This window comes from Festucalex cinctus, chromosome 14, assembly GCF_051991245.1.
Source record: "Festucalex cinctus isolate MCC-2025b chromosome 14, RoL_Fcin_1.0, whole genome shotgun sequence".
NCBI lineage: Eukaryota > Metazoa > Chordata > Actinopteri > Syngnathiformes > Syngnathidae > Festucalex > Festucalex cinctus.
In genome coordinates this window covers 25694178-25708373 of record NC_135424.1, presented here as the reverse complement: position 1 = coordinate 25708373, position 14196 = coordinate 25694178, and the positions used below count along the sequence as shown (strand labels likewise).

Genomic DNA, 14196 nt, shown 5'->3' with positions numbered 1-14196 from the left:
AGATTTTGACTCAGTGGATCAAAATACTGTAGTAGACTTGGTTCAGCAATTGAAACCTTCCACGAGCTGTCTTGACTCTTTTTTTTTTTTTTTTTTTTTAAGAAAAAAACCCAGCTGTCTTGACTCAATACCATCTGGCTTTTTCAAAACCATTGTGAAATCTGTTCAAATCGATTTACAACAAGTAATTAATTGCTCACTTCAATCAGGTGAGCTTCCTAAATCTCTGAAAGTAGCCGCCGTCAAGCCCATTCTAAAAAAAGAGAACACTGGATGTCTCCCTGCTAGCAAATTATAGACCAATCGCCAACCTTCCCTTCGTAATTAAAATAGTTGAAAAAGTGGTTTTTAATCAACTCAGCAATTTCATGAGCTTAAACTGACTTTTGGATAAATTCCAGTCAGGTTTCCGACCTCATCTCAGTACAGAAACAGCTCTGATTAAAGTACTGAATGATATAAGATTGAGCACTGATGCAGGGAAGGTATCAGTGCTCGTCTTGTTGGACCTCAGTGCAGCATTTGACACGATCGATCATAATATACTGTTAGACAGGCTGGAAACTTGGGTAGGGTTAAATGGAACAGTCTTTAAATGGTTCAGGTCCTATTTGGAGGAAAGGAGTTACTTTGTGACTACTGGAAATTTTCAATCTGATCGAAAGGCATGTGGGGTCCCTCAAGGGTCAGTCCTTGGACCCCTGTTGTTCAGTCTGTATATGTTACCTTTGGGTCAAATGCTTCAGAATGCCAATGTTGACTATCATAGTTATGCAGATGACACACAACTGTATTTATTAATGTCCCCAAATGACAGCAGTTCTATTAACGCATTGTGTCATTCTCTAGAGAAAGTTAACAACTGGATGAACCAAAATTTCCTTCAGCTGAACGAAAACAAAACGGAGCTCATTGTTTTCGGCAATAAAGAAAAGAAGATTGCTGTTAAAAAACAGCTTGAGTCACTGTCTTTAGAAACTAAAGACCAAGTTCGAAATCTTGGGGTACTAATAGACTCAGATCTGACCTTCAGCAATCATATTAAATTCATCACTAAAACAGCCTTTTACCAGCTGAAAAACATATCCAGACTGAAGGACTGCATGCTTCAAGCAGACCAAGAGAAGCTTATCCATGCTTTTATCTCCAGCAGACTAGATTACTGTAACGGTCTTCTGATTGGACTCTCTCAAAAGAACATGAGACAATTGCAGCTCATTCAGAACGCTGCAGCTCGAGTTCTGACCAAAACAAAGAGATCAGAACATATTACTTAAGGATTTACACTGGCTCCCAGTCAGCTGTAGAATCGATTTTAAAGTTCTGCTACTCGTCTATAAATCACTAAATGGTTTGGGTCCTGAATATATCCAAGAAATGCTGATTGAGTACAAACCCAGCAGGGCTCTGAGATCTACAGACTTGGGCCAACTAGTGGAACCCAGAGTTCGAAGGAAACATGGTGAAGCTGCATTTAGCCATTAGGCTGCACACAGATGGAATAGGCTTCCAACAGAAGTGAAGTCAGCCCCGAGTGTAAATGCTTTTAAATCCAGGTTAAAAACTTTGCTTTTTTCCTTATACCTTTGATTAGGGACTTTTAAACAGCTTTAATTAAGTGTTGTTGTTTTTTTTTATTTTTTTTATTTTCATTTATTTTTCTTCCTCTGAATGTTACCTACTGTTTCTTGATGCTTATGTGTTGTCTTTCCTTGTGTAAAGCACATTGAGTTGCCTTGTGTATGAAATGTGCTATACAAATAAACTTGCCTTGCCTTGCCTTGCCCTTTTTCTTTTATCACTCAGTTCCTTAAACCCCAATATTAGATTTGGTAGAGGCATCTTTTGTTGAATTACATTTTTAATTCTTTAATTAAAAAATATACAAGTTTCCTTCTGTAAACATCATTAAGCATATCATTTATACGTGTATTTAAGGCAAGTTGTGGAAACTTAATTTCCATTGCATCTTTAAACCAAGGTCACCATCTCGAGGAGCATAAAAAAAAAAAAATGTTGCAAAAGCTTCATGAAGTGATTTAGTCAGTTTTCAGGATTTGTCAAGTGAAGATCTTTTAAATTTAATTGTCTTCAAATGATATGACATGAGAAGGAAACATCCGGTAAATATACTTTTTACTTTTACTCATGAAGTACATTTTAGAGCTGGTACTTTTTTTTTTTTTTTTTTTACTTTTAATTGAGTAATTATTTGAATGAGTACTTTTACCAGTCATTTTTTATGCAACTAATTGTACTTTTACTCAAGTACAGAATGTCAGTACTTTCCCCCATTTCTGCTCGCTAGCCCGAAGAGGAAGACCAAGAACTCAATCTCCGCACCCCATCCATGTAACGGTAGTTATGTTTCATTTCAATTGGGATTATAAATGTGTCGTAAAGATTCTCCCCTGTACTGCAGCAAATGATTTAAGGATTTCACTGTAAAAAAAATTCTGTTGTTTTTACGGGGAAAAACTGGCAGCTGTGGTCACCAGGGAATTTCCGTAAAAAATACAGTGGGGAAATTGAAACAATTTTAGAGAACAACTTGATTATTTAACTGATATTGAGCACATCAGAAACAACTTGACTTAGATTACCTAACTCATGGATCTTTAACACCCTCACACTGTGCTGGGATTGAACCAACAACCTGAGGGGTGCAAGCTGACCACTCTTCCACTAACCAATGCTAACCTGTATGTCCTTTAGTTGTCAGTAAATGACTGTTGAATCCACAAGTTTAAAAGGTACACGTAAGGTTGTATTTGCACTGCATTTTTTATTATGAGTTATTCTGGTGACCACAGCTTTCAGCAACATTTTCTTTACACTTGGTAAAACCATGTGTATTAAAAAAAAAAAAAGTTTGTTTTAACGGAACAAAACCTGGAAGCTGTGGTTACCAGAATAACTGTAAGAAAAAAAAATAAAATAATAATTAAACTTTTAGATTCAGCAGTCATTTACTGACAGCTTAACAACAGGTTAGCATGGGTTAGTGGTAGAGTGGTCGGTTCGCACCACTGAGGTTGTTGGTTCAATCCCAGCACAGTCTGATGGTGTTAAAGACCCATAAGCAAGGTAATCTAAGTCCAGTTGTTGCTGATGCTGTGAAATGAGTAGTTTAAACACAAAGCACTTTGAGGGCCTTGTAAGGTAGTACAGCGCTATACAAATGAAGTACCATTTTCCAAGCACATGCTGATTGTATACTATTTTGTTCTGTAACATGCAGATTGTGTTTATTATACATTCAATACCAGTACAATTAAGCAGCATTTAATGCTTATTGTACATTCAATACCAGTAGAATAAACAAGCTGTTCGGTAAAGTTGTTTACATTTTCTCACTGTATTGTTTACATCATTTCCCTGGTAACCACAGCTGACAGTTTTTCCCTGTAAAAGCAACGGATTTTATTTATTTATTATTATTATTATTTTTTTACAGTGTGCAACAGGTGGGCATCCATTCAATAGTATCATCCATCCATGTTCCTAACCGCTTACTCCTCACAAGGGTCGCGGGGGGTGCTGGAGCCTATCTCAGCTGGCAATAGGCAGTAGGCGGGGTACACCCTGAACTGGTCGCCAGCCAATCGCAGTCAATAGCGGTCCCGTCGCCATGGGCGGGCCTTGGGGGGTCCGTTCCCGCCCTGTCAGTCAGCCGTGCCCGCCCTAGCAAGATGACTCACCAACTATTCGTCCTATCAGTCACGTAAACTTGCGCCTTCTGGTTCAAGTAAAGCATGGCCTGCCAGCCAACCACATACCTCCTTTCAAGTTTGGCTTTGATTGACAACTAAGGCTAGCCAATTACAATCCGGATCACGAGGGCTGGGGTGTGGTGGGGGGGAGAGGGGGAGACGCGCGCTCTGCAGACGTGCCTTAGCGAAAACTACTTCCGGGTGTCACGCCGCCACCGGCGTGGCGGTCCATGCTTTTATTTTTGTGTCCATGTTTCCTGTCTTACTTTGAAATCCTAACTCTCCTCTCACCCCAGGTCACTTGCCCTTCCTGCCGCTCACTCATTACCGGTCCCCGCCCATGATTATCACCACCTGCCACCAATCAACCCACACAATAAAAGCCATCTGCATTCTCCCCTCCGTTGCCGAAGTGTCACAGTCAGTGCATGGAAGCGTCCCACAGTCCTCATGACCTCGTTCACGTTGCCTTGTGTTTTTGCCTTGTGTTTTTGCCTTGTGTTTTTGCCTTGTGTTTTTGCCTTGTGTTTTTGCCTTGTTTTTGTGCCTTTTCCTCCCCAGTGGAGCGCCTTTAGTTACCCCTTTTGCCTTGTGCCCTTTTTCTAGTGATGGCAAAATGAAGCCCCGTAAAGCAATGAAGCCCTGCAGTGAAATGCTTCACACACACGTAGGGGCTTCAAGATGATTCATTTCCTCGACTACGCCATCATGTGGACAGAAAAATGTATAACATGCTTGGTGCATGCAATAAAATGGTGGGGTGTAAATCATGCTCTAAATACAAAAGAATATATATTTGAAGAGTGTTTTAATTGTTCTGTGTTACTTTGTCTATGTTTGTGCTTATGCAACAAGTGAAAATGTGAAAAAATGAGGTAAAATAAAGTGCTTATTCATTTTTATTTCAAAACAATATTTTTTCCGAAGTTTTTGGACTCAGGCGGTTTCTTTTTTTGCATAGAATTTCACCTGCTTTTGAAAAAACTCTTTCACATGGTACTGATGAAGCAGGGGTGCATAGATATGAGACAGCAAGTTTGTATAAACTTGGAAGCGCATATTTCTGTGATTCCCAGTACTGAAGGGGATTTTCAACTCTGGGGATATTTGGTTCTCCAAGATACCTTTGCACCTCAACTGTTGCATTTGCTGTGACATTTGTGGTTCTTGCTTGATTGATTGAGGTATCAAAATGATGCCACAGTTTGCTTCCTAGAAAAGATAAACAGATATTAGTATTATTATTAAATATTAGCACAATTAGGAAATATTAAATACCTCCAACAGACTGGTGGGAAGGTTCTGATGATGAGGATGATGATGATGATGATGATGATGAGGATGATGATGATGATGAGGATGATGAGGAAGATGATGATGAGGATGATGATGAGGATGAAGTAGATGAGGACGCTGTGCGCCTCATAATAGCTGCGCATTCAATCGTGAGCCTTTTTTCTGCCTCTGCTGCTTTATTGGGACTAAAGAAGCCTAGTTTTTTCAACCTTGGGTCGAGCAGAGTAGCCAGAAACATAATACTCATCGACTGGAGGTTATTCAGCTTCTCTCTTAGTTGTCTTTGCAGGAACTCAACCATGGATGTGCTCTCTGGAGTTAGAAGCAGTCGAATCTCCTCTTCATCCAGAGAGTGATGCAACATGGACAAGAGTGGAATTACCTTTGACCCTGAAACCTTTTTCTCCTCAGACAGCTCAATTGTAGCATGGTTAAATGGCTCTAATACTTTTAAACAGTCAGCAATGATTCTGTATTGTTCAGCAGACAATGGTGTCAGATCAGTACGTAAACCAGCCAAAGCTGCTCCGACAGGCTCTCTCAAAGTGTACATACGCTGAAGCATGAGATAAGTGCTGTTCCACCTTGTATCAACCTCCTGAATAAGTTTAAGCACCGGAAGGCCCATTTGAACTTGCATCTGAGTTAGTCTCTCCGACAACAAAATCAAGAGTCAAATCAGTGTATAGAAAACAATTAAATATGTTACATATGACAAGTAAGGAGCTTACCTTTGCTGTAGTGCTGCTCTTGAAATAACCAACTATCTTTCGACAGTTTGTCCGGATGTGGAATAATTCTGGGCATTGGTCAAGAGCTTTTTTTACCAAAAGATTTAGCGTATGTGCCACACAAATGGTGTGACGCATATGAAGCTCTCTGGCACAAGCTCCCATATTTGCTGCACCATCAGTCACTAGACATGTCACCTTTTCACTGATACCCCACTCAGACATTAGCGAAGTTTTCATAGAAGCCATGTTTGCTGCAGTGTGTGCCTCAGGGAAATGCTGCACCCCCAGTACAACTGATTGGAGGGACGTGGTTTCATCAATGAAGTGACATGTCACAGCTAGATAGGCATCAGTATTGATGGAAGTCCACATATCTGATGTCAAACTACATGCAGATGCTTTAGCCACAATGGCTTTTGTTTTATCCTTGGTTTCCTTGTACCTTTTTTCCACCATGGCTTTCAAAGTCTAAAACAAAAGTATAGTTTATTGAAGTGAATAGTATTGAAATGGTTAATCCGATAATATAGTGCTTCATGTTGTGACATACATACCTGCCGTGTTGGTAGAATGTAGGAAGGAGCTAAAGCTTTCATAAGCTTTTTGAATCCACTGCCGTCCACCAAGGTGAACGGCTGGGAATCCTCAATCACCATATCCAACAACAACTCAGCCAAGTCAACCTTGTCAGCTAAATTAAATTACATGTCAGAGTTATTTAAAAAAAAACAAAAAACAAAACATACAGTGGAGTGTGGGGCTATGAATATAAATGGCCTACCTGAGCTGGGTTCAGCCTGGTTGGTCTCCTCGTTGCCGTGCAAGACTCTAAAGTGCCTTAGCATAGTTGAGGTGTTGTTATTATTATAACTAAGCACCTTAGAACACACCAGACACTTCACCTAAAAGTATTCAGAAAAGAAAAATGTGAATTTTATGTGTTGTCAGTTGTCACATTTTAATTTTATTTTATTTTATTATTGGAATAGTGCAGTAATAATTGGCAGTGCATTACCTTCTGAGGTGAGATCTGCTCAAAGTGCTCCCAAACAGGGGAGAATCTTCTCTTTCTTGCTGGTTCCTTGAACTCCATCGCAAAAAAAGAAGCTCGTCGTCGTCGGTCAAATCGAATGCAAAATGCAAAGAAGTACCGCAGTAAGGGACCCGAAAACACAAAAAGTGAAGGGGAATCCATAGCGTTTCTTTGCCGCTTTTATTTCGAACTACACTCAAACCTAGCGAATCATTTCCTGAATCAGTCACGTGGTACACCCGCTTCGCGGGGCTTCAAACGTCATCACGTACGTCATCGACACACGCATTGAATCGCCGTTCATGAACCACTCATCTACATTACTCGGCACACGCTTCAGGGATTCGACCCGAGAAGCACATCACTACCTTTTTCCTCCCTAGCGGAGCACCTTTTGTTGTCCCCAGTAGCCTTTGCCTGTTTTTTCCTCCCTAGTGGAGCGCTTTTTGTTCTCCACTTTTTTGATTCCCCGTTCTCCTCTCGGTTTGAGAGGAGACAGCTGTTGGCCGGAAATAAACCTGTTGCCTTGGTGGCCTACCTTACTCCTGCGTCTGAGTCCTACCTTACCTCGCCTTGTCAGTACACTTCGGCCAGCATGGACCCAGCAGGCAAGGTCGAGGCTGCACTGCAGAGCCAGGAGGCCCGGCTTGACAACCAGGACCGGATCCAACAAGCCATGTTGTCGCAGATTGGGGAATTGACCAGCCAGGTCCACGAGCTGGTGAGCCTCTCATGGCGTCGAGCGCCAGCTCCCAGCGGACAACTTCCTCATCCTGAGTTCCCCGTCCCGACCACACCATTCACCGGGGTAGGATTAAGACTGGCCTCCCCAGAACGATACTCCGGTGAACCCGGGCGCTGTCAGACTTTCCTCACGGAGTGTGACATACATTTTGAACACTTACCACAGGCATTTCCCACAGCCCGGTCCCGAGTGGCCTTCATGGTGTCGCACCTGACTGGACGGGCTAAAACCTGGGCAACCGCGGAATTGGCCAGGGGTTCCTCGGTCTGTCAAAACTTACAGGACTTTCAAGTCGCCTTGCGCCAAGTCTTCGACCCCGAGAACAATGACCGAGAGAAGGCACGAGCTTTGAGCCGGCTTCAACAAGGCAAAGAACCTGTCAGCGATTACGCAATCCGCTTTCGAACGTTGGCAACGAACAGTGGCTGGAACGCCATTGCACTACACGATCATTTCTTGAAAGGACTCTCACCTGCCATTCAAGAACTTCTGATTCCCGTAGAACTCCCCACGGACTTGGACGCTTTGATTTCCCTCGCGATCCGCACCGATCATTGTCGCCAGGAACTGGCTAAGATCGGCGGACTCCGAAGGAGAGAGGAACCCACCCCCTGGTCACGGCCACCGGAGGCAGGGAGGCCACAACCCATCCTCCCTCCCCGACTGGAACCAGGAGAGGTGGGTCTCGCCAGAGAGGAACCCATGCAACTTGGAAGGGCTCGGCTTACGCCCGAGGAGCGACAGCGCCTCCGCCGAGAAGGCCGTTGCTTCTATTGTGGGGGTCTTGGCCACCTGGTGGGAACCTGCACCACGAAGGGCGGCTCACCGGTGAGTTCCTTGTCATCCCGACCCGCCAAGAACCACAGGCTCACGCAGATTCAGATAACCCACCACAATATCACTACAGATCTGCCAGCCCTCATCGACTCCGGTTCCGACGAGAGCCTCATGGACTGGGAGCTCGTAAGGCAAATACGAGCCTCCACCGAACCCCTTTCCTCGACCATCCAGGCTAGAGCGCTGAACGGCAAGGAACTCTTCAAGATCACTCACATCACTGAACCCCTGGGAGTCCGAATCGGACAGCACTCGAGACTCTCCGCTTCCACGTTTTCCACGCTTCCTCCCCCACTTTGGTTCTGGGCCACCCTTGGTTGCGTCTACATAACCCCAGAATTGACTGGAACTCGGGAACCATTCTGGAGTGGGGAAAGGAATGCAACACTCACGGATTGGAACAACCCGCACCCCGGAACACCACAGCCCAGGTCCACAAGGTGACTCTCGCTCCACCAGCTCAAGAAGAATACCCTAACCTGCACACCGTTCCCTCCTGCTACCACCACCTGCGGGAGGTTTTCAGTAAGACCAAGGCTATGACTCTTCCTCCACACCGACCGTATGACTGCCCGATTGACTTGATTCCCGGTTCAACCATCCCCAAGGGGAGACTGTACTCGGTCTCAGGACCCGAACGCCAGGCCATGAACAATTACATTGACGACTCCTTGAAAGCCGGCCTCATCCGACCGTCTTCCTCACCTGCTGGCGCAGGTTTTTTCTTTGTGAGTAAAAAGGATGGATCCCTACGCCCCTGCATTGATTACAGTCCCTTGAATGATATCACTGTTAAGAACCGGTACCCATTGCCCTTGATGTCCTCGGTGTTCGATCAGCTGCAACAAGCTAAGATCTTCACCAAGCTCGATCTCCGGAACGCCTATCACCTCATTCGGCTCCGTGAGGGAGATGAATGGAAGACAGGCTTCAACACTCCCCGGGGACATTACGAGTACCTGGTCATGCCTTTCGGCCTCACGAACGCTCCAGCCGTCTTCCAGGCCATGATAAATGAGGTACTCAAAGATTTCATAGACCACTTTGTATATGTTTATCTCGACGACATCTTGATCTACTCACCCGACCAAAAAAGCCATCAAGACCATGTGAGCCTAGTCTTGCAACGCCTGCTGAATCATCAGCTTTACGTGAAAGCAGAAAAGAGCCTGTTCCACGTCAACACCATCTCCTTCTTGGGATTCGTCGTGTCACCCGGAAAAGTGGAGATGGAAGCAGACAAGGTCAGCGCCGTGCGAGATTGTCCCACGCCGGACTCACGAAAGAAAGTCCAGCAATTCCTCGGATTCGCCAACTTTTACCGGCGATTTATCAGAAACTTCAGCACCATTGCCGCTCCCCTGCACGCCTTGACCTCCCCACAGGTTCGATTTATGTGGAACATGGAAGCCGAAAGAGCATTCAAGGACTTAAAAGCTCGCTTCACTAATGCCCCAATCCTCAGAGTCCCTGACCCCAAACGCCAGTTCGTGGTGGAGGTGGACGCCTCGAGTATTGGTATTGGGGCAGTTCTTTCCCAGCGTTGTCAGGAGGACGGCAAGACACATCCCTGCGCCTTCCTCTCACGAAAATTATCTAAAGCTGAACGCAACTACTCGGTCGGTGATCGGGAGCTCCTAGCTGTAAAAGTGGCTCTCGAAGAGTGGAGACACTGGTTGGAAGGCGCCGAACTCCCCTTCGTGATCTGGACCGACCACCGAAATCTGGAATACTTAGCCAGGCCAAAAGACTCAACCCTCGACAGGCCAGATGGTCTTTGTTTTTTAACCGCTTCGTATTCTCTCTGACCTACAGACCCGGCAGTAAGAACGTCAAGGCTGACGCTTTGTCAAGAATCCACGAGTCCGAGCCATTGGAAGCCGAGCCTGAGACCATTCTGCCCCGAGACTGCATAGTCGGGGCCATGAGATGGCAAATTGAGGACGACGTCAAAGAGGCACTACGGAACGTCACTCCCCCCACGTCATGCCCACCACGTCGACTCTTTGTGCCTGAGGAACTGAGGGCCCAGGTAATACACTGGGCCCACACTTCACGATTATTTTGCCATCCTGGAGTCCGCAGGACCATGTATGCTGTCGCCCGGAGATTCTGGTGGTCGGCAATGGAAACCACAATCAAGGACTACGTAGCTGCCTGTCCTACCTGTGCCCGCAACAAGACGTCCAATCAGTCCTGGATGGGTCTACTCCAGCCACTACCAATCCCATCCAGACCATGGGCGGAAATATCAGTAGACTTCGTAACCGGACTGCCCCCATCTCACGGTAAAACCACAATCCTCACAGTTGTTGACAGATTCTCTAAAATGGTTCGCTTCATCCCACTAACCAAGCTCCCATCCGTCAAGACCACAGCAGATATCATGATTCATCACATTTTCCGGTTCTATGGTTTCCCATTACACATCGTCTCAGACCGTGGACCACAGTTCGTCTCCCGATTCTGGGCACAATTTTGTAAAGCCCTAGGTGCCAAAGCCAACCTGACTTCTGGGTACCATCCTGAGGCCAATGGGCAGGCAGAACGGCTGAACCAGCAGCTCGAAACCGGTCTCCGATGCCTCGTCTCCCAGAACCCGACAACCTGGAGCAAGTATCTGGTATGGGTCGAGCTCGCACACAACTCTTTGCCCACATCTGCCACAGGTCTCACCCCGTTTAAATGCGTCCACGGCTACGATCCACCATTCTTCGCCGAACTGGAAGAGGAGGCAACGGTCCCCTCGGTCCAGGCCATGATCCGTCGGTGCCACAAGGTCTGGTCGGCGGCCCGGACGGCGCTTCAACGCCACCAAGCTCGATCTCCGGAACGCCTATCACCTCATTCGGATCCGTGAGGGAGATGAATGGAAGACCTCGTTCACGTTGCCTTGTGTTTTTGCCTTGTTTTTGTGCCTTTTCCTCCCCAGTGGAGCGCCTTTAGTTACCCCTTTTGCCTTGTGCCCTTTTTCCTCCCTTGCGGAGCGCCTTTTGTTGTCCCCAGTACCCTTTGCCTGTTTTTTCCTCCCTAGTGGAGCGCTTTTTGTTCTCCACTTTTTTGATTCCCCGTTCTCCTCTCGGTTTGAGAGGAAACAGCTGTTGGCCGGAAATAAACCTGTTGCCTTGGTGGCCTACCTTACTCCTGCGTCTGAGTCCTACCTTACCTCGCCTTGTCACCGGGGAGATCGTGCGCATTTGCCGGCTGGCGCTGGCATAAAGACTGAGCAGTGAGCACGTCGCGCGGCTTTAATGGGAGCCACCAAACGCCAAACCTTGATCCAGGATGACACAGTTGACATCATTGGGAATCCTGAGTCCACTGGTTACGTTTACAAGTGAGTGGCAAACTTTTCTTTTAATTAGTCAAGCCACACAGCACGGATGAATTGTAGCAATACACAGTATGCTGTTAACAGACCCAAGCAGTCACACATACACAACAACAACTAAGGAGCATAAAATTATTTATCACTAAAGCAGTTGCAGTACAACGTGAGTTGAATTCTTTTTTTATTGCCAAGTTTGTTCAAGTTGATGACTGTCACTAAGTTCTAATTAAAAAAAAAACCCCCATCACTTTACACATCCTTTTGGATTGATATTCTGCTTAGTTTTTTACTGAACCCATATGTTGTTTCTGTATATCATCGACATAACTCAACCTTATTTCTAAATCACTTTAAAACATCAATTGCTGCATACAAAGTGCTGTGCATGCAATAGAAATTAGTCTTTTAGTAGACACAAGTGAAACAAAATAACACAAAATAAAATTAATTAGAGTAAATATAAGTAGATAAGTATACACGCAAATAAAATTAATACTAAAAAAGAAATCTGTATAAGTATAGAAATAAAATAACACAAAATACAGAAGGCACCATAAAAAAAGTAAAATGATGTGAAGTCTCATGCTGAGTCAAAGATCAAAGAATAGAGATGTCTGGCAAAAATGATATCCATATCGTACAGCCCTATTCCAACATGCAAATGAAGGCAGCTGCTAGCCAATTCCAGATAGAAGGGGCTGGGTTGCAGTCATTCATTCGGACATAGTTGTTTATAGAGGTGAAGAGTGGATTTGTTTCAAATGAACTTTTGAGTTGAATAAATGCAAAATGAACTACACATTTTTTTCAGTTTGTCTTTTAGATTTCAGATTTCCGCTTTTAAGTGACAGAAAATATTTCTGAGCACTTTTGCAGTTGTCACAATGCCGCTGTTCAACCTGATGAACATTAGATTTAGGTTGATGAAGTGTGCCCCCCCCAAAAAAGGTAATGCCCCCCCTACAATTTCTTTCTGGTGACGGGTCTGGTCAATAGTATCAGTACAATACAAATGTCAACATTGTTGTTTTTATACAAGTCGCCTAAACCATATAGTAAGTCCAAAGAGAGAGGTTACAGTAACATTCAGCACAATTCGTTTTATATGTTCTGTAAATGTTGTTGTCACTCACCGCAGACTTGGCGGACAATAATTTTCGGAGGGGAGGTGACCAGCAACTATGAATTATTCCTCTATGAACGTCCTTCAAGCACTCACTTGCCCATGAATCACTTTTTCCATCCCCACCATTACTAAGACTGGGCTCCCCTCCAGCGGAAGACTGCAACTCAACCTTTTCCTTGCCGTCAGAACCAGTGGAGTCGCCTTTCCTCTACTCGACTCAGAAATGAAACATTTTTAATTACATGGCTTTGCTAAAGTGTCCTTCGAAAGTACGCCACTAACTTTAATGAGTTTAGTTCGTTCTTGAACATCTTGGCAAATTTACAGTAGTACTCTTGAGATATGCGAACAATCCATTGAAACATCGCTGCTATCTGGTTTCATATTCCTGTTCGGACATGGATCTTCAATTGATCGTTTGGTTCATTTACTGCCTTTTTCTACCAATCGCCTTGTTAACAGGTAAGCCATCAGCTTTGACTTTTTAATTCATGAAACAAAGTGTGGCATTGTGCGAGTGTACAGCATTTTCCGAGATCCGTAAACTAAACTTGACGTATCGTCGGCTAACTAATCAAACAAAAACATATTTTCGTGCACACGTTACCGAAAGTGATAACAACGTTATGTTTTAGGGTGTAATCTTTTCTTACCACAGTTCGTGTTATTTTCAACTAACAAACTTATCGGAGTTTCCCCAAGAAGGACAAAATAATAAATAAATAAATAAATAAATAAATATATATATATATATATATATATATATATATATATATATATATATATATATATATATATATATATATATATGTGTGTGTATATATATATGTATATGTGTGTGTGTTTATCGATCAAATTGGTTATGGTCAGACATACATGTTCGTCTATGTGGACTCGCTGTGAAAATTTTCCGTGCATAATCCGTAGTTTTGAAATGATGTGCAAATTGTAAAATTTAATATGCGTGGGATATTCACAGAACGTGGAATGTGGAGGTGCAGTGGAATGAAATGCGATGCAGTAACAATACAACACATTTGTGTGTCCCCTGCATGGACACACCTTTTCTTGGTTCCGTCACATAAGTCACTGTGCACATATATTTATGAACAGAAGTTACAATACTGCACAATGTATATTGATTCAAACATTTATGTTTACTGTATAACAGAATAAGTGCACAGTGACTTCCGAGCACCCTGTAGCTACCACCCCATCTTTGTGAGAATTTAGTTCGACAATATGGTATATCATACAATGCCGATTTTTCAAACTTTATTTATTTCAGAAACCAACTGAAAAAATACATAGCTCTCCAGAACCGCCATCATGACCAACATTGATATTAGGGCTGGGAAAAAAAGTCGACCAAGTCGACTTG

General features: G+C 44.0%; 2 protein-coding genes across 4 annotated transcripts in view; one reads left to right on the top strand and one right to left on the bottom strand.

The window, feature by feature from the left end:
• Positions 1-3984: 3984 nt before the first annotated feature.
• Positions 3985-12620, bottom strand: LOC144000804 (E3 SUMO-protein ligase ZBED1-like). Of its 3 annotated transcripts, none has more exons than XR_013278285.1 (5): positions 6759-12620; positions 6525-6645; positions 6298-6434; positions 4992-6211; positions 3985-4925 (listed from the first exon to the last, which is right to left on the bottom strand). XR_013278285.1 is itself a non-coding variant. In XM_077494430.1 (5 exons), the coding sequence occupies exons 1-5, from the start codon at positions 6936-6938 to the stop codon at positions 5328-5330; spliced, it is 930 nt and encodes a 309-aa protein (XP_077350556.1). In that variant the 5' UTR covers positions 6939-12620; the 3' UTR covers positions 3985-5327. The 3 variants fall into 3 exon arrangements, 2 of the variants coding, with proteins under 2 accessions (XP_077350556.1, XP_077350555.1); XM_077494430.1 differs by having other exon boundaries at positions 3985-5348; positions 5741-6211; XM_077494429.1 differs by having other exon boundaries at positions 3985-6211.
• A 288-nt stretch (positions 12621-12908) lies between these two features.
• The window catches only part of piezo1 (piezo type mechanosensitive ion channel component 1 (Er blood group)), a 286359-nt gene continuing 285071 nt past the window's right edge, over positions 12909-14196 (top strand). Inside the window, exon 1 of the mRNA XM_077496131.1 lies at positions 12909-13277. Coding sequence (XP_077352257.1) covers positions 13214-13277 — 64 coding nt within the window. The 5' untranslated portion in view covers positions 12909-13213. The remainder of the gene's footprint in view (positions 13278-14196) is intronic.

Coding starts and splice junctions, on each gene's coding strand:
- LOC144000804 (XM_077494429.1), bottom strand. CDS start 6,938: ATGGATTCCCCTTCACTTTTTGTGTTTTCGGGTCCCTTACTGCGGTAC. Junction 6,646..6,758: donor AGCAGATCTCACCTCAGAAG/GTAATGCACTGC, acceptor GAATACTTTTAG/GTGAAGTGTCTGGTGTGTTC. Junction 6,212..6,297: donor ACATTCTACCAACACGGCAG/GTATGTATGTCA, acceptor CTTTTGTTTTAG/ACTTTGAAAGCCATGGTGGA.